The sequence below is a fragment of the Vulpes vulpes genome, chromosome 4 (assembly GCF_048418805.1).
Source record: "Vulpes vulpes isolate BD-2025 chromosome 4, VulVul3, whole genome shotgun sequence".
In the NCBI taxonomy this organism is placed as follows: domain Eukaryota; kingdom Metazoa; phylum Chordata; class Mammalia; order Carnivora; family Canidae; genus Vulpes; species Vulpes vulpes.
The window spans coordinates 91480240-91504684 of record NC_132783.1 but is presented as its reverse complement, the minus strand read 5'-3'; the positions used below and the strand labels follow the sequence as shown (position 1 = coordinate 91504684).

The following is a 24445-nucleotide window of genomic DNA, read 5'->3' as shown; positions in this document are numbered from 1 at the left end:
TAGTAATATTGTAAGCAAACACTATTTTCAAATTTCTTCTGCTTAGACTTTCATATTGAACCAAATTGTATGTATCTGAGTCAGGATATCCTTTCCTATAGGTTCCTTTTGTCACTTGAAAATGTTAGTTATAAATTTCTTCTACTTTGTTTTAATTTAAAAAATAAACTCTTTAAATCATCTGTTTACTATAGTATGAACTAAATAACTGCTTCTATTTTTAAATAACTGCTTCTATATAGGTTTTTCCTCAACATTTACTTTATAATCCTACTGTGTCCAATTGTTTTTTAGTAGATCCTTCAGCCCATGTGTCTGCATTTTCTATTTTTTTCTGCTGCTTTATGTTTCTATTTGTGTCAGTACTATGTAGTAGCTCTAAAGAGTTCCCTCCCACCCCCCTTTCTCTTTTTGTCTTTTTCTTGTCTTTTTCAAAGAATGCAAAGAATAAGCTCTTTGGTGTTAACAATTTTGGAGCCACTTTCATGAATACCACAAATAAAGGTGTTTTGATTTTGACTAAAATGATATTACATCTATAAAAATAGTACTGGGAAGAACTATTAAGTTCCAACCATTTATTCAGTTTGTAACTTATCTTTTGTCCTTTGTAACACAACATTTTTATAATTATTTAATGCTTATATGTTTTCCTAGACTATAAGGTAGCTGTCTTGGTTACAATATTAATATCCGTAGGAGTAAGTTAATTTTTGCAACACTTAGCAAAACTTAGTCTTCTTATAGAACATACGTATTTCCTTCAACTCTTTTATACAAAATTTTGCAGGAGTCTTTATAAAATGTCACAAATATCTTTTAGAGTATTTACCAATGATTTAATGTTTTATTGATGCAGCAATCATTTCATATCACACCAAGTATACATATTCATGAATATGTGTGCATGTATGTGTGTATATATCTAAATAAGGATGTATGAACAGATAGTGGACAGTTATAAATATCACATTAAAAACAAATTCAAAAGTGATATTTGTCTTTGCTACTTGTGATGCCCCCTGATAGTGCCTAGACTATTTTATTAGGAAAAAATTCTAGTTACAATGGTCAAAATTTATTTCAAAACCCACTAGCCAGTTGTAATGTATAATTTTAAGAAGAAAACACTACATAAAAGACAAGAATTGTGGGCAGCCCTGGTGGCTCAGCAGTTTAGCACTGCCTGCGGCCCAGGGCGTTATCCTGGAGACCCGGAATCGAGTCCCACGTCGGGCTCCCTGCACGGAGCCTGCTTCTCCCTCTGCCTGTGTCTCTGCCTCTCTCTCTCTCTCTCTCTGTCTCTCATGAATAAATAAAATATTAAAAAAAAAAAGGACAAGAATTGTGCCGCCTTTCTTTTTATCTTCATTATTACTATAGTCTTAGTACTCAACAGATGCTTAATAAAATATACTAAATGATGGAATAACACTAATTAAATGAATACTAAAGTAAATGGAATTAGCTTTTTGAGTAGCCACATAAAATTTTGAGCAATGCAAGCAATTAAAAATCCCTGACCTTCACATTTTTTATTTTACACATCTTATATATTGTTAGTAATACCTCACATTTATTCATTGTTTTCCATGTATCAGACATTATGCTTAGCACTTTATCCAAATTTCCTCATGTATTCTTTACAACAGTCCCAAAATAGGAGCTATTATATTCTCTGTATCTTTTATAGGTAATTTGTCCAAGACCACACAACAAACAAGTGGAAGAACTGGTCTAAATTCACTTATTATTTTTTGAAATTACATTCATTTTTGTTAATTTTCATCATTAATATCTAGAAATTCGGCATTATCCCAATTATCCCACAACTAAAAACAACTCAAAGGTCTATCAACAGGTAAATGAGTAAAAACAAAGTTGTAGTATCTATATATGTGTATATGTATACACACACAAAATGCTCTTCAGTAATAAAAAGGAATGAACTACTGATAACCTCAGTAACACAGATGAATATCAAAACCATGATCGTTAGTGAAAGAACCCAGAAACAAAAAGAGTACACATTGGATGATCTCATTTAGATAAATTTCTAGAAAAGACAAAACTTAGTAACAGGACGCAGAGCAATGGCTCCCTGGGACAGGTTTGAGAGTCTCCAAAGGGAAATAAGAGGATTTCTGCAGCTATAAAAAAACTCTTTATCTACAAATGTAGACATATTTATCAAAATGTAAACTGTATAGGGATCCCTGGGTGGCGCAGCGGTTTAGCACCTGCCTTTGGCCCAGGACGCAATCCTGGAGACCCGGGATCGAATCCCACATCGGGCTCCCGGTGCATGGAGCCTGCTTCTCCCTCTGCCTATGTCTCTGCCTCTCTCTCTCTCTGTGTGACTATCATAAATAAATAAAAATTTTTTTAAAAATGTAAACTGTATAAAGAAAATGGGTGTACTTTATTTGAATGTAATTCTACCTTAATGAAGCTGATAAAATTTCTTTTTCTAACTTGCTCCTTCTTCCTCTTCACTATCTTTTCCCTTCCTCAACAAGCCATTAGGTGAGACAGAGCAAGATAAGCCTCTACCCTAAAAAAGCCTACGTAAAGAATATGTTCCTGCAGAGGGGCAGTTTACCAGGCATGTCAGAGTCCACAGGAGTAAAAAAGACATTCACAGAGGGAGGAGGGGATGATGTGATAGCAGAGTCAAGCCTGAGTAGAATGAGAAGGGCACATGCACTAATGGGCAGTCTGGAATGGACTGCCAGGATCCAAGCAGACTGAGGTGGGCACACACACATGGTGTGGCCTGGCAGAGGACTACTAGAACTCAAACAGTTGAAGAGGGCATCTATACAGGAGAAGAACTAGTGTCAGGTGTCAGAACCAACTAGGACAAGAAAGGTGTCCATGTGCTGGTATCAATGGACATATGGTATCAAGCCCAAGCAGAGTAAGGAAGCATCCAAATGGAGAGTGAGACTGGTAAGGAGTGTCCAAATCCATGGGGCTGGATGACAAGGCATCAGAGCCCAAGCAGAGTAAGGAAGGTGAACACAGAGGATTGATGAAATGAATAAACATATTAAAGAAAAAAAAAAAAAAGTTCTCACTGTTGGAGGAGAGAATTATAAACACAGAAAAAGAGAAATGCTGTATTTACATTGGAATTAAGCTTATGAGAATAAACCCACAGCTTCAATACATAGAGACAGATACAGAAATATAGTCAGAAGTATCCATATAAACACCCACAAATACATCCATGCATACTCACAGGCCCTGAGAGGGCTTAAGGGCACTGACAAGTCATTAACAATAAGCACACCTAGCCCCCAGATCGTGGCTTCTAAATATCATTCTCCACTAGAAGTAACCAGGGTTCCTTGAAAAAATGGCTGTTTCCAGACAGAAATAGGGGAAAAAAATTTTTTTTAAAGATTCTATTTTTTTTTTAAGAATTTTTAAATTTAGGGATCCCTGGGTGGCGCAGCGGTTTAGCGCCTGCCTTTGGCCCAGGGTGTGATTCTGGAGACCCGGGATCGAATCCCACGTCAGGCTCCCGGTGCATGGAGCCTGCTTCTCCCTCTGTCTCTGCCTCTCTCTCTCTCTCTCTCTCTCTCTCTCTGATGACTATCATAAATAAATAAAAATTAAAAAAAAAAAAAAAGAATTTTTAAATTTACTCATGATAGTCATAGAGAGAGGAGAGAGAGGCAGAGACACAGGCAGAGGGAGAAGCAGGCTCCATGCCAGGAGCCCGATGCGGGACCCGATCCCGGGGACCCCGGGATCACACCGTGGGCCAAAGAAAGGCGCTAAACCGCTGGGCCACCCAGGGATCCCCGGAATAGGGAAAATATTTAATAAGAATGGGATATCTTACATTTCCAAAAAAGTATTAAAAGAATGATGGGTACAAGTCAAAAATACAAAGAAGCCAACCCAAAAGAGTTCTCAAATTCCAAATCATGGACAGTGTGAGTATCGAAATAAATTATATTCACAGTTTGACGACATAAAATAAGGAACTATGAGTATATGCATAATTATAATAAATAAATCACTGGATTATATGGAAATATGACAAGGAATACAATATTTATATAGTTTCAAAATTCTTCCCAACAAAATACTAATAAAGGGGAAAAGAGTAATATTACAGTTGAGAAGCCTAGCAGACAATACCTTTATCAAGTCATGAAAGGTAGTATCACTAACGAGAAAACCAAAATCTTGAGCCACCTGACAATGAGCAAAAGGCAATGAGAACAATGCAGCGCTGTTTCTCTGTGACATCCCTATTGAAGATGTAGAACCTGAATCATACGGCTACACAGACAAACCCAAACTGAGGGGCATTCTGCAGAATAATTGGCCTATAATATTAAAAAGTGTCAAGGTCATCAAAGCTAAGGGAAAACTGAGGAAGTATTGCAGTTTGAAGAAAACCAGAGACAATGACAATTAAAAACAGTATGTGATTCTAAACTGGATCTTTTTGCTATAGTGGACATAACTAATGGCAAGCTGTGAAGATTACATGGTAATAATGCATCGGTGTTCACTCCCTGATTTTGATGACTACATTGTGGCTACACAAGAGAAAATCTTTATTTGTAGGAAATATACATTTAATATTTGGCAGTGATGTACTTCAGCAAGCAACTTACTCTCATACTGTTCAGGGGAAGAAATATGAAATGAAGAAAGTACTTAAAATGTTTTTGTAAGAAGGAGAATGTTTTTTTTTAAAACATTAAAAACAAAATAAAAAACACATTTCCTTCACCTCATAAAGGGTATCCACAAAAAGGATACAGTAAAATGTCATGCTTAACATTGAAACATTGAAACCACTCCTGTTAAGTTTGGAGCAAAACAGGAACAATTCAGTATTAAACTGGAGTTCCCAGCCAGCACATAAAGCAAGGAAAAATACAAACACTGAGAAGGAAAAAGAACTGTCATTATTGCAGATTATATGATAATATAAATAAAAAAATCCAAATAAATCTATGGATAAATTATTAAATAAGTAATAACTGTATCTAGGTTGCTGGATACAAACTCTTTATATCAAGAGCCTATTGCATTTCTGTAAACCAGTAACAATCCATTAGAAAATGATAGGACTTAAAATAGCAACAAAAACTTTTAAGAACTGGAAATAAATCTAAAAAAATTATACAAGTTTTTTAAATAAAACTATAAAACTTTATTAAAAATACCTCTTAAAATTGAATCAATGGACCTATATATCATGGTTTTGGATAGTAAGTCTAAATATTGTAAGATGTTAATTCTTTCTGAAATTGATCTATTATCAGTTCATTGTTATTCCCATTAAAATCCCAAAACAATTTTCATAGGACTCAACAAAATGATTCCAACATTTTATGAAAAAACAAAAGACTTTAGCATAGTTAAGATACTTAAGCAGAAGAACAAGATAGGGAACCATGATAATGCATTATCAAGCCCTACTATAAAAGTTAGATTGTGTTTCTTGAAACAGGGATAGTATCACTTATATGGACCAGCACTGCACGTCAGAGGAAAAAGAGTGGACTCTTAATAGTTTTAGTACTGGATCCACTATATGATTATTCATATAGAAGAAAAATGAGGGACGCCTGGGTAGCTCAGCGGTTAAGCATCTGCCTTTGGCTCAGGGCATGATGGTTAAGTGTCTGCCTTCAGCTGGGGTCATGATCCTGTAGTCCTGGGATGAAGCCTTGCATTGGGCTCCCTGCTCCATGGGGAGCCCGCTTCTCCCTCTCCCCACCTCCCCACTCATGTGCGTGCTCTCTCTCAAAAATGGATAAATAAAATCTTAAAAAAAAAAGAAGAAGCAACAAAACTAGTATCCACAGGACTACAAATATAGATGGTTAAAAATTAACAGACAAGGGAAATGCTAGATTCTGGAAGAGACGGCACTGCCATCAGGAAGGAATGAATATACAGGAGCTTCTCAATGCCTCATTTATTAGCCTGGGTATTAAGTATAAACCTGTTCACATTACTCATTTAACTGTACCCTTATGTTGTTATGTGCTTTCCATGTAGATTTCATAAACTTTTTTTTCTCCTGGAATGATGAAAGAAGTCTGGAGATAGAGAAGCATGCGTTCCCTGGCTTTTCTGTGGTTCTCCACGATCAAAAGGCATTATTTCAGCAGCTCCTTAATTCAGTACACTCACCTAGGATGCTGTTGCTGCTGCTGCTGCCGCCGCTGCTCCTGAACACACGCATGCACACATGCGCGCGTGCACACACACACACACTCACACAGAGAGCAAGAGTGATGGTAGAGGGCAGACAGGAGCATTATATGAGGGGAAAATTGCTGGTTTTATTCTCAACATCGAAGGTGAAAGGAAATAATTAAATAAAACATTTGTATTTACACTTGACAGTTCATAAAACACAATTATACATTTATTTTTATCCCCCAAACAGGTAGATAGGGTATGAATCATCAGGATCAATTATTTTACAATCCCAAAGAAAATGTCAGAGGTGTCATCATGCTCTTCTCATTATTCCATTTTAAGAGTCTTCACTTCCTACCCTAGGGTCAAAAGAGATACTGACAATGTGATAAAAGCAAACAGGGAAAATAATAAAAAGAAATGAGAGGCAAGAAAATGGATGAGCATAACAACTTTGGAAAACTGTTTTTGTACTACATACTAAAGCTGAATATCTACATACTTTATGAATCAGCCATTCCACTCACATAGACACAACAAAAATGCACATACCACATATGTTCACCAATATTATAGCAGCATTATTCATAATAATCCCAACTAAAAAACTGCTAAATATTAACTGTAGAACAAATAAACTGTGTATATTCACATCATATAATATTCTTATTTATAGCAATGTGAATGAATGCAGAAAATGGATGACTTACAAAATGTTGAGCAAAAGAAGCCAAACACAATAGAGTATAAATAATTTCACTTATATAAAGTTCAAACATAAAGAAACAAATCTGTTTTCAAAAATCAATAATCATTAAAAATGAGGGACAGTGGATGCTTCTGTTTGGGGTTTTGGTAATGTTCTATTTCTTATCGGGTGCTGTCTACATGTATATTTTCAGTTTGTGAAAACTGAAATAGACATTTATTAACTATACCCTTCTCTACATGTATATTATGCTTCAAGTGTTTGAAACAGGACATACAAAATTAAACGAGACAAAACACTAAAAATTATTTTTTCTGTATGTCCCCATGTTCTTCAGATCAGATCAAAATTCTTATTTAAAATTCCCTAAATTAGGCAACACACTAAGTGCTAAGCTAAAAGATTTCAAAAGCCCTTAGTTTAAAAATCATTCTGCATTAGAATGCAACTGTGTGACCTTAATAAAAATAATTAAATCTGGGAATCTCACTGCTCTGTCATTAAAATAAGATTACTGCAATCCTCTCTGTCCCATGGTGTCATTGTAATAAAGAAAATAGGGTACATGAAGTGTTGCTTAAACTGTGAAATAACCTTGAACTACATATAACAAAAACCAGATCAAAGGCCAAATACAATGGTTTACAATTTTAAATTTTAAAATTTTCTCATTGTGTGCAACGAGAACTCTGTTCAGGTGAATGCTTAAATATAGAGGCCTATTTAATAAAGATTCCAAAGCTGTGGGATTGGCTGAGGGGATGCAGGGTGATGTGATAGCTAGAAGTTGCCTTCACATTTTCCTTCCTCTCCCTGTTGTCCCCCAGTGAATCGCCTAAGAATGCCACTGTGTGCAACAGGCCTTGCAATCATGAAGATTGAGGTAAAAAAAAATCCTAGTTTTATTTTTTTTTTTAATTTTTTTTTTATTTTATTTATGTATGATAGTCACAGAGAGAGAGAGAGAGAGGCAGAGACACAGGCAGAGGGAGAAACAGGCTCCATGCACCGGGAGCCCGATGTGGGATTCGATCCCAGGTCTCCAGGATTGCGCCCTGGGCCAAAGGCAGGCGCCAAACCGCTGCGCCACCCAGGGATCCCCAAATCCTAGTTTTATAACTAATTAGCTATCTTTTATTTTTAAGATTTATTTATTTATTTTGGAGAGCGAGCCTGTGGGCAGGGGGAGGGAGTGTTGGGGGGGGGCTGGGGGACCAGAGGGGAAAGGAGAGAAGCAGACTCTTCCTCCTCCTTGAGCTCAGAGCCCTATGCAGCTCGCTCTCATGACACTGAGATCATGACCTGAGCTGAAATCAAGAGTCTGACACTTAACCAACTGAGCTACCCAGCTGCCTCACTAATTAGCTTTCTGAGCCTCAGCTTCTTCAGCTGTGAGATAAAGCAAGTTTCGCCTACTTTTCAATGACTAGAGATAATGTGCATTAGAAAAATGCTCGGTATGCAATACAGACAACTACATAAAAGTTTTACATACACAATTCTGTAGGACATATGCATGAAAGAGAACACAATTTTAACGATTTTCAAAGCAATTAAATTTAACAAATTTAGGCTAAAACTTGGATTCTGAAACACTCTCCTAAATATTATGATTTAACCCATTCCCTCTGATATTCATTTTCTGAAAATCCCTTCGAATAATATTTTTAAAATACCAAGCAGGCCAAGCCACTCATCTGGCTTACTACTGCCTAAAGAGTAATGTTCAAGCACCTTTTGTGGCCCACAGGCCCTTTACAATCTGCCCTAAGCTTATCACTATTGCTTCTTCTCTAACATCCTACAGTGAAACCATAACCCATTACAAACTGATCTTTGAATAGGATGTGTACTATTTCAATAACTTTTTTACTCCAAAATAGTAATACATATTATAGAAATTTAGAAATGAAAAAATGTAGATTTAGAAAAAAAAAAACATCGCATGCTCACCATCCAGGTATCATCACTATTAACACCTTAGTGCATTTCCTTCTGGAGATACACATATATAGATATATGTAAATATATATGATTCTAATGCGTATACTGTTTTATAACATGCCTTTAGTCAACAATCTCTATCTTTCCATTTCAGAAAATTTTTACCTCATTTAAGACATAAGCCATATTCAAACTTCCCTCAATGGGCCAAAAATGTCTGCCATAGTTGATCTGTCAAACAAATATAAATTTAGAATCTCACATTACATCTAGTTGTCCCTTAAATTTCTTTCAGTGTAGCACTTTCACCTCCCCGCACCAACTTTTTGGACACTAATAAGCTAAAAAGAATATTACTATTTTTCCTACAGAATTTCCAAATGTGAATTTGTCTGGTTCCTTCCTCTCTTTTTCTTGTATAAAAAGGAAGTTGTTAAGCAATGGCTTGAGGAATTAAAATTAAATGGTTTTGCTAGAATATAGTATGCACAATTACATGTATCACATGAGCAGATACATACTCTCAGGATAACTCAACTCAATAATGGGAAAACCATCTCAGGATTGGGGTAATGACAGTTTGATCTCTTCAGTGAACAAGTATGTTTTTCTCTTGTAACTACAAATAATTTATACGATGTTATTTTGACACACTAACTGACTAGGAACCCACTGCCCATTTATCTAACAGTTATAACAACAACTAATAATCTTGGCATAAAGCAGAAATTTCTTTAGGGTTTGTAAAATAATGTTTCTCTAATTTTATCACACTTTCTACATTTATTTGATGGCATTCTTCAGCAAACTTCCACCCTATTTCATTAAGGACTTAGTTACTGAAATACAGATCCCAATATAAATGCAGTATAAATGCTTAATTCTTCTTAATAAACATTTTTACAGTAAGAAGTTGTATTAATAGTTACCTCAAAGTGTATCAGGTAAGCACTGCTTTTTCTGGCTTTCTCTTTATTATCTTACATACTCATTGGTTTTCCCATAGTCATTATGACAAATGTAGCTCATGCTCTCAAGAACCTATAACTATAACTATATTCATACTATCTTCCCCAAATTCTGCACCTAACAAATTCAGCTTACAGTTTCACATCTCCATAATGCCATAGAGTGAATTTTTTCATCTCCATTCCCAGAGCAATTTTTCTATTTCATATACTACATAAAGATACCTCTAGTGTAATACTTGATTGCATATCTTTTTCATTCCCTGGACTTCTCTTTCACAAGTAAGGATAGTAACTTTCACCAGTGTGATTTACAGTTTGATTTGCAGATCATTTCTGGTACAAACTATATTCTGTCTGTGATACGCAAAAAAGCTTGCACCAAACTATAAATCAACTAGTCACTAAACACAGTTTAAGTTTTGGTTCAGTTTTTTCTTTGATAGCAAGAATTTCTATAAGAAGGATGAAATGTGTTTTCTATTCTGGCAAGAGCTACTTTAACTCCCCATGGACTAATAACAAACACTTGTATGAGCTACTCTGAATAGCACTGTCCAATCATCAATTTACCCTTAACTGCCAGGAACACAAAAGGAATATAAACAATTGTTTGTAGAAAAAGGCGGCAGCAAGAAGGAGTAAGGACCATGGGCATGTCACAATATCCTTTCTAAGGTGAAGAATAAGTCACTATCTATATCTTTCTATAACCAAAAATGATGTATAGTACCTAGTAGGCATGTTTGGATTTTGGAGGTAACATATTCCTTGTTTGGATGTGTTATTCTGGCCCATTTACCAAGTGACCCAAATAGCTGCTAGTTTTGAGTAGGACCCAGGAGGTTCTACAACAGGTCCAGGCTGCTGTGCAAGCTGCTCTGCTCCATGGATCGTATGGTATGGAAGTTTCAGTGACAGATAGGGATACCCTTTGGAGACTACAGCAGGCCCTTGAAAGATGAGTCTCAGTGCAGGCCCTTACGATTTTGGAGCAAAGCCCTGCCATCCTCTGCAGATAACTACAGTCCTTTGGAGATACAGCTTTTGGCCTGTTACTGTGTCTTAGTAGTGACTGAATGCTTAATCTTGAGCCACCAAGTTACCATGCTACCTGAGCTGCCCATCATGAACAGGGTATTTATTATCTGACACACAAATTCATAAAGTTGTGGGTGCACAGAAACATTCCATCATCAATCAAAAGTGGTATAAATTTGACTGGGCCTAAATAGGCCCTAAGGATACAAATAACTTACATGAAAGAAGTGGCTCAAATGCCCATTGTCCCCACTCCTGCTACACGGCCTTCTCTCTCCCAAACTACACTATGGCTTCACGGGGAGTTTCCTAGAATCAGCTGACAGAGGAAGAGAAGACTCAGGTCTGATTTAACAGATGGTTCCATACGATATGCAGACAACATCTCAAAGTGTTCAGTGCAACACTACAGCTCCTTTCAGGTACATCCCAGAAGGATAGCACTGAAGGGAAATCTTTCCAGTAGACAGAATTTCAAGCACTGCATGTGGTTGTTCACTCTGCTTAGAAGGAGAAATGTCCAGAAATGCAATTATATACCAATATACAGGCCATGGTCAGGGACTTAGAAGAAACATGACTGAAAAACCGGAGACAAGGAATGGGGAAGAAGTATATATGGATAGAACTCTGGGCAAAAAATAGCAAGATATTTATGTCTCATGCGAATGCTCACCAATGGGTGACCTCAGCAAAAGAGGATTTAAAGAATTAAGTGGATACTCTGATTCATTCCACGGATACCAGTCAGCCTCTTTCCCCAGCCACCTCTGTCATCCTCCATCAGGCTCATGAAAAAAATGGCAATGATGGTAGAGATGGAGGTTATGCACAGAGTCAGCAACATGGCCACCTTGGCTATGGTCACTGCTTCGTGCTTAACTCGCCAGCAGCAGAGATCAATATTGAGCCCTTCATATGGCACCACTCCTTCAATGATCAACCAGCTACCTGGTGGCAGGTTGATTGCACTAGGCTACTTCCATCATGAAAAGGACAACGTTTTGTCCTTACTGGAATTGACACTAGATATGGATTTGCTTCTCTGCTTACAATGCTTCTAATCAAAACTACCATCCATGGACTTAAAGAATGCCTCCCCAATGTGGGTGGGCCTCATCCAACCCACTGAAGGGCTGAATAGAAAAAAAGGTGGAGTAGAGGAAAATTCACTCTCTGACTGCCTTTGAGCAGTCTTCTGCTGCCTTTGTATTCAGACTCATTCCGCAACTTAACTGTTGGTTCTCCTGGTTCTCAGGCCTTCAGACTCAGACTAGAACTATATACCACCAGTTCTCCTAGGTTTCTAGCTTGTCAACTGCCGATTTTAGGATTTCTCAACCAGCATAATCACATGAGCCAATTCCTTAAAATAAATCTCATCTCATCTCATCTCTCCTCTTCTCTCTCTCTCTCTCTCTCTCTCTCTCTCTCAGTTCTTTTTCTTTGGAGAACCCAGACTAATTTCAAAGGCAATTCCTTCAAAGTAGTAATAGACACTCAGGGGTAATCTAGAAAATGCAAAGGTGGTTTCCTATTTGTTTTTATCAAGCAAGGCCTCTTGATCAGGTCCTGGTGATTAAGAAAATAAAGACAGCAATGAGAGGTCACTGGATTAAGGAATAACCAGCAACTAAGGCAGGTAAGGCAATTACAAAACTGTTGGATTAAAATCAATCTAACATACATTTACTGAGTCGTAGGTAATAGGACTTTTACATAATTATATGTAAAGTTCTTAGGAGCTCTATAAAATTCTGTTGTTTCCACTTAAGAATTAGGCTACAGAAATCATTTTTATGCTATTTATATTTTCATTAATAGTTTCTTTTTAGTTTCCTTTCTATAAATTTAATTCAATCTTTTTTAAAGATTTAAAAAAATTTATTTGAGGGAGAGAGCACACACAAGGGGGGGAGGGACAGAGAGAGGGAGAATCACACTCTCCACTGAGCACAGAGCCTGACTGGGGAGGAAGGCACGTTTTATGATGGGAATTAACTGGAAGTCAGCATAAGGCAAGAACCAACTTCCAGTCTTCTATCTCTACTCCAAGCAAAAAAAAAAAAAAAAAAAAATCAGGTTGCCTTTCTGGAGAAAATAGAACTAAGAAGGAAAAATCCTCTGCTCACTAGATATTGAAGGTCTCCCAATATCCATCCAGTAATACAAAATCAGGCCAGCCGGTTGACCAGCCCAGCCCACGTACAAAGAGCCCTGAATCAATTTTTTAGTTCCTCACTTTTAAATATTAATAAACAAATAATCATTAGATATTTGAGGAAAGATTCCAAAAGAAACCAAAATAAACACAAAGAACAAAATGACTACTTAGAAAAGAGATGTAATTCAAGGAACCTGAGAAATCTTAACAAAACCTAACAGAAACACTCAATATAGTTACTGACAAAACAAAAATTAAATTATATACATAAGGAATGGAATATAATAAAGAATTTTTGGAAACTGAGGATACAATTGCCAAGATAAGTAATTCAACAGAAATGGAGAGCTGGAAAATGATATTGAAGAACTATACCAGAAAAGATAATCAAATCCAAAGGAAAGTATGAAAGAAAAAGATAAAAGACTAAGTATCAATTCAGAAGTCCTAGTTAGCAATTAATAAGAATTCCAGAAAGATACAGTGAAAATGGGGTAAAAAAAAATCATAGAAATAAGAAAATTTCACACTATATGAATCTCTAAAGAGTCTACTAAATTACTCATATATTAAGAGGGAAATATACAAACAACTACAACAAAACTCAAATCTCAGGACATCATTGTGAAATTACATAATGCCAGAAATAAAAGATTAAAGTGCCAGAAAAAAAAAAATATTACAAATCCCTCAGAGAGATAACATAAACAGGCAACATAAGATGTAAAATGGATCAGAATGTAGACTCTTCCCAGTGGATAACCTGAATCCTAGAAAAGTAATGATTTCTAAGGGAAAATTCATTTCTACCCCTGCCAAACCATTAATATCAAATATCAGAGTAGACAAAAGAAATTTTCCATAAAGCAGTAACTAAAAAAAAAATTTACCATCCATTTGCCCACTCTTAGAAAGTAAAGATATACTCTCGCAAAATGAGGGAGTAAACAAACAAAAAAGAAGGTATACAAAAAACAGTGAACCCAATCCCAGAATTAGGACAAAAGGAAGGCCCTACATGATAGCTCCAGAGAAATCTTCAGATGGTTATCTGTTCAGACTAGAATGGTTGGCTGACATGGAGAGAAGGACAAAAATACTGCATTTTTATTGTCTCTGAATACTATGTGAATTTTTAAAAACTATATCACACTGAATTTCTTTAAATTTAGTAATACTGAATAGGGAAAAAATAGAGGTAGTTATATGAAACCTTAGACTCATTCAGCTTTTAATTTCTATTACCATTTTGGGAAATTTCAAAGGTGCCCTAAAAAAATTCTGCAACTTTTCTTCTCATAATTTTTTCACTGCATAAACAAAAAGTAAAGTTAACTTGGCCAGTGTTTACTATAAAACTTCGGAAGTCATACAATGACAGAAAAGAGCTATTAAGAGAGTTACAGTTTTTCTTTAAAAAGTTTTCTATTTTTATGGTGGTTATCACTGGTTATCAATTCATGTATTTCTCTCCTGAATCATGCTACTTTTCCCATTACGCCTGGTCTGATTAGCTGGTATTTATCATGCTTCATGCTTCAGGGCAATAAACCCAGACACAAAAGAGGCTATGTGGTATATACAATGACTGATTCAAAGTAGATACCTAACATATTTTAGCCATTCCCCACACCTTCTGCTTTCTCTTCCTTTGACTCTGAAGCTTCTGATGAGAAAAATCTCCCCAGACTAATGAGCAGAGAAACACTATAAACCAGTCTATCTCCTAGTTACAGTTAAAATTCTATGCTCTATGTCTAGATATTTCAATCATAAAATCTCTTTCTGCCTCTAGAGAAGTCCAAGAATCTCAGACCTGAAAAAGATCTTCCCCTTTCTTGCTCCTAGCTAGCATTTAGAAAGGTTTCTTTTCAAAAAGTAATCCAACATCCATAAAGAATGGAGAAGACTAGTCCAAAAAATCCATAATTAAGTATCTATAAAACAATTTACATGACTTTAACAGGATACTTATACTAAACATCATTACTATTACTAACACAGGGACTGTATTTCACTTCGGCTAGCCTTAACTGAGCATATATCAAGAGTTTAGTTTTGATGGACACCAGAAATTATTAGAATTGGTCCCTGTTCCTAAGAAGCTGTAACATACAAGCCTGACAAAGGTAATCCAGAAAGTAAGTTCAGCAGAAAAGCTAGACTGTTCTTCCTCAACCATAATTTTAAGCAAAATGTGGCTAGTCTACAACAAATAAAAATAGGTTTAAAACTAACCAAAACATATTCATGATTTTAAATTAGTGTTTTATTCCTTAGTTTTCTGCTATGTATCTGACCTATATTCAGACAAAAAATGTACTATTGAATGAGAAACCAGGTTCTACCATCAGCTCACCCTGTATCTTTGGACAAGTCCTATCATTGCTATGAGTCTAGATTTTCTCAAGTGAGAAATGAAAAGACTGAGGAAGACTAAACTTGAAGGTTTCAAATAAAAGTTAAATTATATGACTATGATTATATAAGTAAAAACTGCTGTTTATTTCCTACTCAGCTGAAATTATAGTAGCAGCCACTGATGACTAACTGCCTGAATACTATACTTCAGGTATTAGATCTCTAAATTTACAACTACTATTTCTAATTCTGTCAACAACCTTATAATGTAGGTACTATAAAAATAAAAAAAGAATATAGGAGAAAAATTGGGTTACTAAAAAATATCACACATTTCATAAATGTTGGAGATTGTACTGAGAGCATTATGCAAAATCCCATTTTGTTTTCTCCCACCAAAGTTATATACTATTTACATGCATTATTTCTACAGAAATTTGAAGACATTAGAAACCCAGTTAACTTAAAAAAAAAAAAAGTAAAGTCAATCCATTTTGCAATTCAAAATATTAGAGCTAAAAATGTTCATATATACTCACCTGATGCAACAGACGTTTCAGTTTGAGTAACTGAGTTTTTACAGCAGTACAATCTTGGACCATGTGCCGGAGTGTCATCTCATCCAGTATCACTGTATTTTCAGGTACATCTATAAACATCTTCTGAGCCTGGAAAAAGGGGGTCCCTCCATAGCTTTCAAAATGACCCAAAGGAGATTCTCTATAGGGAGAGCCTCTAGAAGGGCAGGGGAAAAAGTTGGGAGGGAAAAGATATACAATATAATTTCAGAAAGAAATAGGGTAATGAAATTATTGCAGAGATTATTACAAATCATTCATCATTATCCCATAGCCTTTGATTTTGCTTAACTCAGACACTCAATTTGTTTCTACCAAAATTTCTAATCAGTTCTAGTTCTCATTAACACAATTATCTTCTGTACTCCTCCCCCTTTTTGTGTATTTTACACATTGATGAATAAACCTTATTCCTTAGGACATAAGAAGAGAAACAAAAAACTCTAGGGACAGGCCTTGCCTAAAAAAAAATTATATTTATTTTCCTTGTTTGAATAGATCATCTGCTCTTTAGCTTTTGACTTTAATTGGCCAAGCGATACATGGCATGATAAAAAAAAAAAAAGACAGCAATAATAAATTAGCAAGGCAGTAAAACAAAAATATGGAGTCATCTGGCATATAAAGAGAAGTTTTCAGAGAAAAAAGTTGACATACTTTGGAAGGGTTCTTGGACAGGAAAGAACCTGGAATGAACTATAAAAGCATCAGGTTTGAATATGATGGAATGAAAAGTGAAGGCTTTCTGGAAAAAGAAAATGAAAAGCAATGGTACAAAGTGCAAGGCATGTTTTCCAGGGACAAGGAGACTCTTTAAATATGGCTTATGAGGCCACAGATAGCTTGAATCCAATTTATTCTTTAACTTCATCCTTCAACACATCTGCCTCCCTCAAACGGACTTCTTAATCCACAGCCAATTATCTGAGATTGCCTGAAGCACACTACAATCTCCCTCATCTCCAAACCTGTATCAATCTCTCTGTACTCCTGGCCAGGCTGCCCAGCCTGCCCTCCACTGCACACTTGATCTGGAGAAGATAACTCCTCTTCATCTAAAAGTAGTTGGCATTTCCTCAGGAAAAGCTTCCCTAATCCCCCAAAGCAGGGCTTGGTACTTCCACAGGTGTCCTTCATAGACCCTTCTAGTATGCCCCACCATAGTACTTAACATAGTATACTGTATTCATTTGCAATCTGTGCCAAATTATAAACTTCATGAAGACACAGACCATGTATTCTTTTCCTCTGTATCAGAGACCAGGAGGCTTTTTACTTGTTATTTATCTTTGTTATTGCTTTCACTGAATGATTAAGGAACATGGATTTTAAGCACTATGTTGTTTCTTTTCAAGCTTCCATTGCTGAAATTCTAAAGTTCTTTAGCTGTGACATAAAAAGTACTACTTTAAAATTATAATCTAGAAGCAGTCACATTAAAAAGTCCCAGTTAATAATCAAATTAAACTTTACTTTCTATGTATAAACTTTACTTTTCTATGTAATCTGTAAAATAAAGATTAGCGAGGAAGAGACTGAAGGAGACTGGTCAGCAATCTAAATATGAGAATAAGGTACAGAATAAGGCTTATTTTAGGTTGACTAAATATCAACCACATGCAAGGAACTAATGAATTAAAAACTTTCAAAGGAAGAGCCACAAATCTTTATCACTAATAATACAGGATCAAAGATTTGGTATCTAGAAAACTACAATGGTATAAAAGAGGCACCTCTTGCCTAAGATTAAGGTTTAAATCCTGACTAGACAGTAACTAGCTACTGAAAATACATGTAATGCCTTTGGGCCATAATTTCTTTAACTCTCAATGTTTTCCAGTGCACACCAAATAAAGTTCATCTACCTTAGGTTGCATTTCAAATACTTCTACCATGAGACCTAAAATGAAACTTACATGTTCTCAGCATACTAAAATGTTACTTCCTCTAAAAGCCCTTGCTGGGATCCCTGGGTGGCGCAGCGGTTTGGCGCCTGCCTTTGGCCCAGGGCGCGATCCTGGAGACCCGGGATCGAATCCCACATCGGGCTCCCGGTGCATGGAGCCTGCTTCTCCCTCCGCCTGTGTCTCTCCCTCTCTCTCTCTCTGTGACTATCATAAATAAATTAAAAAATAAATAAATAAATAAATAAAATAAAAGCCCTTGCTGATTCCCTCAACTAGATAAAATTAGCACTTTAGGATCCTTAATTTATTTAATACAAATTAAAGAAATCCATATACCTACCACACTTCTAATTAGATCACAAGCCCTCTGAAAGCAGGGCCATTATATTGCCTACACAGAAACCTGAGTTCAAATCTCAGCTCTGTCACTTACTAGCTAGTAACCGGACAAGCCTACTTTATATATCCTTCATTTTCTTGATCTCTATTATGATGATTATAAGAGTACTTACACCTCATTAGGTTGATATAAGCCTAAAATGAGGTAATATATGTTAAAGTGCGTGGAACAGTGCCTGATATATAGATGTTAAATAAAAACTAATTGCTATTGTATTATTATTATTACTATAAATAATTTCCAACTTCTTTATATTGAAAAAATTTTCTAATATAAGTGTCAAAAAAACACTATTATGCCATATAACCTTCACTTATATTCCCAAATTGGTAAATTTTACATGATTTGTTTATACTTGAGTGTTTGGTGTAAAACCATCTGACAATACATTGGAAATAACATAACACCTTACTGAACTTTGCTGGATAAAAAGAAGATAACTGAGAAGATCAAGAGGCAAAAGAAGACAAAGGTGGAACAGAAAGCAAATAGGTAACAGGGGTTATTTTCAGGAAATAAGAGGACACTATTAAAAACAGGAAAGGAAAAAAATAGAATAGAAAGATAATGAAGATTTTGAGATTCCACATTCTGAAAGGATGAATTTGAATCTGAACATTTGAATCTGAACATTTGAAATGAAACACACATTTGAATCTGAACATTTGAAACAGAATGAGAGGTAAAATCACTTTACAAGAGTGCAAGCAGAAACCCAGGGATGAATACATAAAGAAAGTAAAGAAAAATAAACATGAGACAATAGAGGAATTATTGGACACAATACTCATATTAAGTTGACAGGCATTAATCTGTATTTGTATACAGATTTTAACAATTGTGGATTTCTGGTAGAGAACTTAGACGGTGAATGCAACAGAAGACTGCATGCTGTTTTAGGCAATACACTGGATGGTTAGCAGCGTGTTAGCAAAGGCAGATTCTATGTAGCTGACCATAGGCTAGGTAGACTATTGAATACTGAACAAATACAGGTATGGTTAAGGCAAAAATGAGTTCAATAGTTACAGAAGCATGAGAAAGAAATGTCCACCATTACCAATATTATTTAATATTGTTCTGTAAGTATAGCCAATAAAATCATCCCCCCCAAAATGGGATCAGAATAACTTAAAAAAAAAAGTGAATCTCTAAGAGATAAGCATTTTTTAAAACCCATTTAAATTGAATCCATACATTAGCAGCACCTGATATTCAATCCACACACCTAATAATCACATCACTGCATAATCCTTATTGCAGTTTTATTTTTTTATATTTTATTTTATTTTATTATTTCATTTCATTTTATTATTTTATTTGTTCATGAGAGACACAGTGACAGAGGCAGATACACAGGCAGAGGGAGAAGCAGGTTCCATGCAGGGAGCCTGACATGGGACTCGATCAGGTCACAACCTGAGCTGGAGGCAGGCACCAAACCACTGTGCCACCCAGGCGTCCCTCCTTAATTGCAGTTTTATTTTTTTTTTTTAGGATCTCATTCCTTCTCTTTTTATTTTTTATTATTTTTTTAATAAATTAATTTTTATTGGTGTTCAATTTACCAACATACAGAAAAACACCCAGTGCTCATCCCGTCAAGTGTCCCCCTCAGTGCCCGTCACCCATTCTCCCCCACCCCCCGCCCTCCTCCCCTTCCACCACCCCTAGTTCCCTAGTTCCCAGAGTTAGGAGTCTTTATGTTAATTGCAGTTTTAAAGGAATCTCCTCAAATTATGTGGCCATACCCATATACTTATATCCTTCACTTCTATTCAAGCTTCTTGATTACTAAAATGTGTGATTCTGTGCTAATCTGAAGGCTTGTGACCCACACATTAGACTAGTAGGTAGAGATGTGTGTGTGTAAAAGACAAGGAGAAAGAATTTTTCTTCTTTATTTCCTAATCTGAGTCACATTTTGACCTCACAAAACCATTAATGTTTCTTTTCTCATCTTTAATAAAAATTGTATATTAAAAATAAATATATTATGTTTATATTCATGGTTCTTATATTTTTTGAATGTTAGATTCAACACAATCTCAATCAAAATCCCACCAAATTATTTTGTGAATATCAAGCAAAGTGATTTTAAAGTCTACACGCCCAGGAAGAAGAGCCAGAATAATCAATACCAAAGAAAAAGAGAGAATACTGGCACTATCTGATTTCCACTTACTACATGAAGTGACAGTAATCGAGACTGTGGTACTGATGAAAAAATAGATCTGCGGAACAAAAAAAGAGAATCCAAAATGTATCCACACATATAATCAAATGATCTTTGACAAAAGAACAAAGTCATTTCAAAGAAGACAGGATAACAGAAATACCATATTAACTTAATAATTCCTCTACTGAGTATTTACTCAAGAAAACAAAAATACTGATTTGAAAAGATATATGCATGCTTATGTTTACTGCAGTATTATTTATAACAGCCACAATATGGAAGCAACTTAAGTGTCCACTGACAGGTGAATGAAGATGATGTAGTGTGTGTGTGTGTGTGTGTGTGTGTGTGTGCACGCGCATATGTATGCACACAATGGAATATTACTCAGCTATTAAAAAAGAAAAGAAAAGATCTTGCCATTTGCAACATGAATGGACCTACAAGGTATGCTAGGTGAAATATGTCAAAGAAAGAAACAAACTTTTAAATACAGTAAACAAATTGATGGTTGCTAGAGGGGATGGGGGTGTGTGTGTGTGAAATGAACAAAGGGTATTAAGGGAACAAATTTCCAGTTATAAAATGAATAAGTCACAGAGATTAGTCACAGCACAAAGAATACTATTAGTCACATTGTAATAATGTTGTTTTGGTTGACAGATGGTGACTCTATCATGGTGAGTACTGAGTATAGAACTGCTGAATCAGTATGTTGTACACCTGAAATGAATATAACATTGTATATTAATTATACTTCAATAAAGAGATAAGAAAAACTAGGAAAAGACAAAAATAAAAAACAAAAAAGACTAATCTTTTCAAAAAGTGATAACAGAAAAACTAGAATTCATATGCAAAAAAAGAAAAAATGACCCTTCACACAGTTCACAAAAATTAACTCAACATGTATCAAAGATCTAAATGGAAAATGTAAAACTACAAGATAACAAGGAAGAAAATCCAGGTGACACTGTGATGGGCAATAACTTTTTAGATACAATAGAAAAAGTATAATCCATGAAAGAAAAAATTTAAAAATCTGCCTAAAATTTAAAACACCTGCTCTTTAAAAAAAAAATTAATTAGGAGATTTGAAAAGGCAAGTCACAGACTGGGAGAAAATATTTGTAAAATGTCTGATAAGGGATTCGTATCTAAAATATACAAAGAACTCTTAAAATTCAACAAGAAAACAAATTTGAAAAGGAGCAAAAGTTCTACGAAGACATCTCACTAAAGAATGGCAAATGGCAAAGAAACATATGAAAAAAATGTCCAACATTATATATCCTTAAGGAACTACAAATTAAGACAATGAGATATCACTACGGCTCCTATTAGAATGGCTAAAATCCAAAACACAACACCAAATGCTGGTGAAGATGTGTAACAACAGGAGCTCTTATTCACTGCTGAACAAAATGCAAAATGTACAGCCAATTTGTTAATTTCCTACCAAACTAAACATCTTATTTATATGATCCAGCAACTGTACTTCTTGATATTTATCAAAACAAGTTTGAAACTTACATATGTAAATACTTAAAGCAACTTTATTCATAATGGCCAAATTTTGGAAGCAATCAAGATGTGTTTCAGGAGGTTAATGGATAAATGAACTACAGTACAGCCACACAATGTACTTATTTAGTGATAAAAAGAAATGAGGTATCAAGCCATGAAAAGACATGGAGGAAATTTAAATACATAGTGCTGAGTGAAAGAAGTCAATCTGAAAAGACTACACCTACATGGCATTCTGGAAAAGACAAAGCTATGGAGACAGTGAAAAGATCAGTGGTTGCCATTAGTATTGATGGGGGCTGGGGGAGAAGGAAGGGATAATACAAGGACATGGAAGTCTAAGGACGTGAAATTATTCTGTATGAGAGGTAATGGCAAATACAGATCATTATGCATTTGTCAAAGGCTACAGGATGTATACACAGAGCAAACGAACCCTAATGTAAACTATGGATTTTAGTTAATAAGTGTATCAATAGTGACTCATCGATTGTAACAACTAGTGCAAGATGTTGATAATAGGAAAAATTGTATAAAATTGTATAAAAGAGGTAGTATACAAGGAGACTTTGCGTTCTGCTCAGTATTTCTAAACCTAAAACTGTTCTAAGAAATTAAGTCTATTAATTAAAAAAAAAAAGAGAGTAGGTATTTCTAGAATGGCAGAATAAAGATCTCCAAAAAGCTCATTCTTCCATAAAAGCACTGAAAATACTGGCAAATTTGTCAAAATCAACTTATTCAGTACTATGGAAATCAACCAAATGCTTGCCACAACTAAGGAGCACTTATTAAAAAAGAAGAAGAAGAAAAGGAAAGAAACCCAGTTTAATCGTGGTGAGAACAAGTCTATGGATTTTAATTTATTCTGTTGCCATGCCTATCTCCCCAGCTCTGTGTTAGCTTGAAAAACAAGAGCTTTACAAGCATAATAGCAGTGAAATGCAGCAATCACTAGGGGGAGGGGTAGATGGTAAACTGGGTTTGGAATTCTTTGAAAAGCACCATTTCCAGAAAATAGTTACTATTTGACCTAACTAGCACCTCCCTAGAAAAGGCCCATTCTCAGTTGTTTTATTTGACCTAATTCCGAGGTTTCTCAGTGGGAACAGCCTTATCTCTAGCACATTTGTTGAAAAAAAAATAGTGCAATTGCTTAAAAATTTAAGCTGTGTGAGATGGCAATAGCAATAGCAATTGGGGTAAACAAGAAGGTAATCAAATACCTTAAAAAAGAAAAACAAAACAAAACAAAAAAAAACTGAGGAAGGAGATGCCCACAGGAGGCTTTGAAAAGCCCCAACATATTCTTGGACATAGAGGAGGCCATACACCTGTATAGAGCTGCACACATGCTGAGGAAATGCCTGAGAAGGCCTTTACCTCTCACCCTTGGCTGACCCTGAGTCTCCGAGCAAGGAGGAAAAGAAGGCTAAGGCAGAGCTGCAAAATGCTTACCAGGTTGCTGAAAGTATCCTTAAACACACACACACACACACACACACACACACATAAAGAGCCCCTTGGCAAAGGCTGGGATACTTATTGGTTTAAGGCATTTTAAAAACGAAACAAAACAAAACAAACACCTGCTGTCTAGTCATTTGCTCAACTCCAAAATATATTAAGAGAAACACATCACAAGCTGTCAAAAGCTAAAGAAAAAGTGAGAATCCTGAATAAATCAAGAAGAATATGACTCATCAAAAGACATGCCCAGTAAGATTAAGATTGCTGACTTTTCATCAGAAAGCATGGGGGTCAGACAGCCCGGATGGCTCAGAGGTTTAGCACCACCTTCAGCCCAGGGCGTTATCCTGGAGACCTGGGAAGGAGTCCCACGTTGGGCTCCTGCATGGAGCCTGCTTCTCTGTGTGTGTCTATCATGAATAAATAAATAAAATCTTAAAAAAAAAAAAAAGAAAGAAAGAAAGCATGGGGGTCCAAAATGTTAAAAGGAAGATTGTCAACCAAGAATTCTATATCCCACAAAATTAGCCTTCAAAATTAAAGAGAAATTAAAACATCACCATATAAACAAAAACTGAGAGAATGTGTTGCTATCCAACCTTCCCTATAAGATAAACTGTAGTTAGAGACTTTAATACTTCTTCCTCATTAATGGATAGAACAAGGAAAAAGGTCAACAAGGAAACAAAAGACTTGAGCGACACTACAAACTAACAAAACCTAACAGATATCTATAAAACATCTATAGAGATTAAATTAGTAATCAAAAAAATTTCCAAAAAGAAAAGTCCAAGCCTAAATAACTGCGCTGGTGAATTCTACAAGGTCTTACGAAAACAGAAATGAAAGAAACACTTCCCTATTCAATATATATGATCATCATACCAAAAATACATAAAAAGCCATCTCAAGAAAAGAAAATTATAGACTAATACTTATTATGAATATATACACAAAAATCCTCAACACAATACTAGCAAATTGAATGCAGCAACACATAAAAGGATTATA

General features: G+C 35.5%; 1 protein-coding gene across 16 annotated transcripts in view; it reads right to left on the bottom strand.

Moving 5' to 3' along the window:
* Positions 1-24445, bottom strand: part of CCSER2 (coiled-coil serine rich protein 2) — a 186962-nt gene that overhangs the window by 60642 nt on the left and 101875 nt on the right. For 14 of the 16 annotated variants that reach the window (XM_072756389.1, XM_072756382.1, XM_072756383.1 and 11 more), the window contains one exon: positions 15913-16108. In XM_072756389.1, the coding sequence (XP_072612490.1) occupies positions 15913-16108 (196 nt within the window). Of the gene's footprint in view, positions 1-6376; positions 6546-9004; positions 9071-15912; positions 16109-24445 lie in introns of those variants that run through there. The other 2 variants (XM_072756393.1, XM_072756395.1) reach the window with 2 other exon arrangements.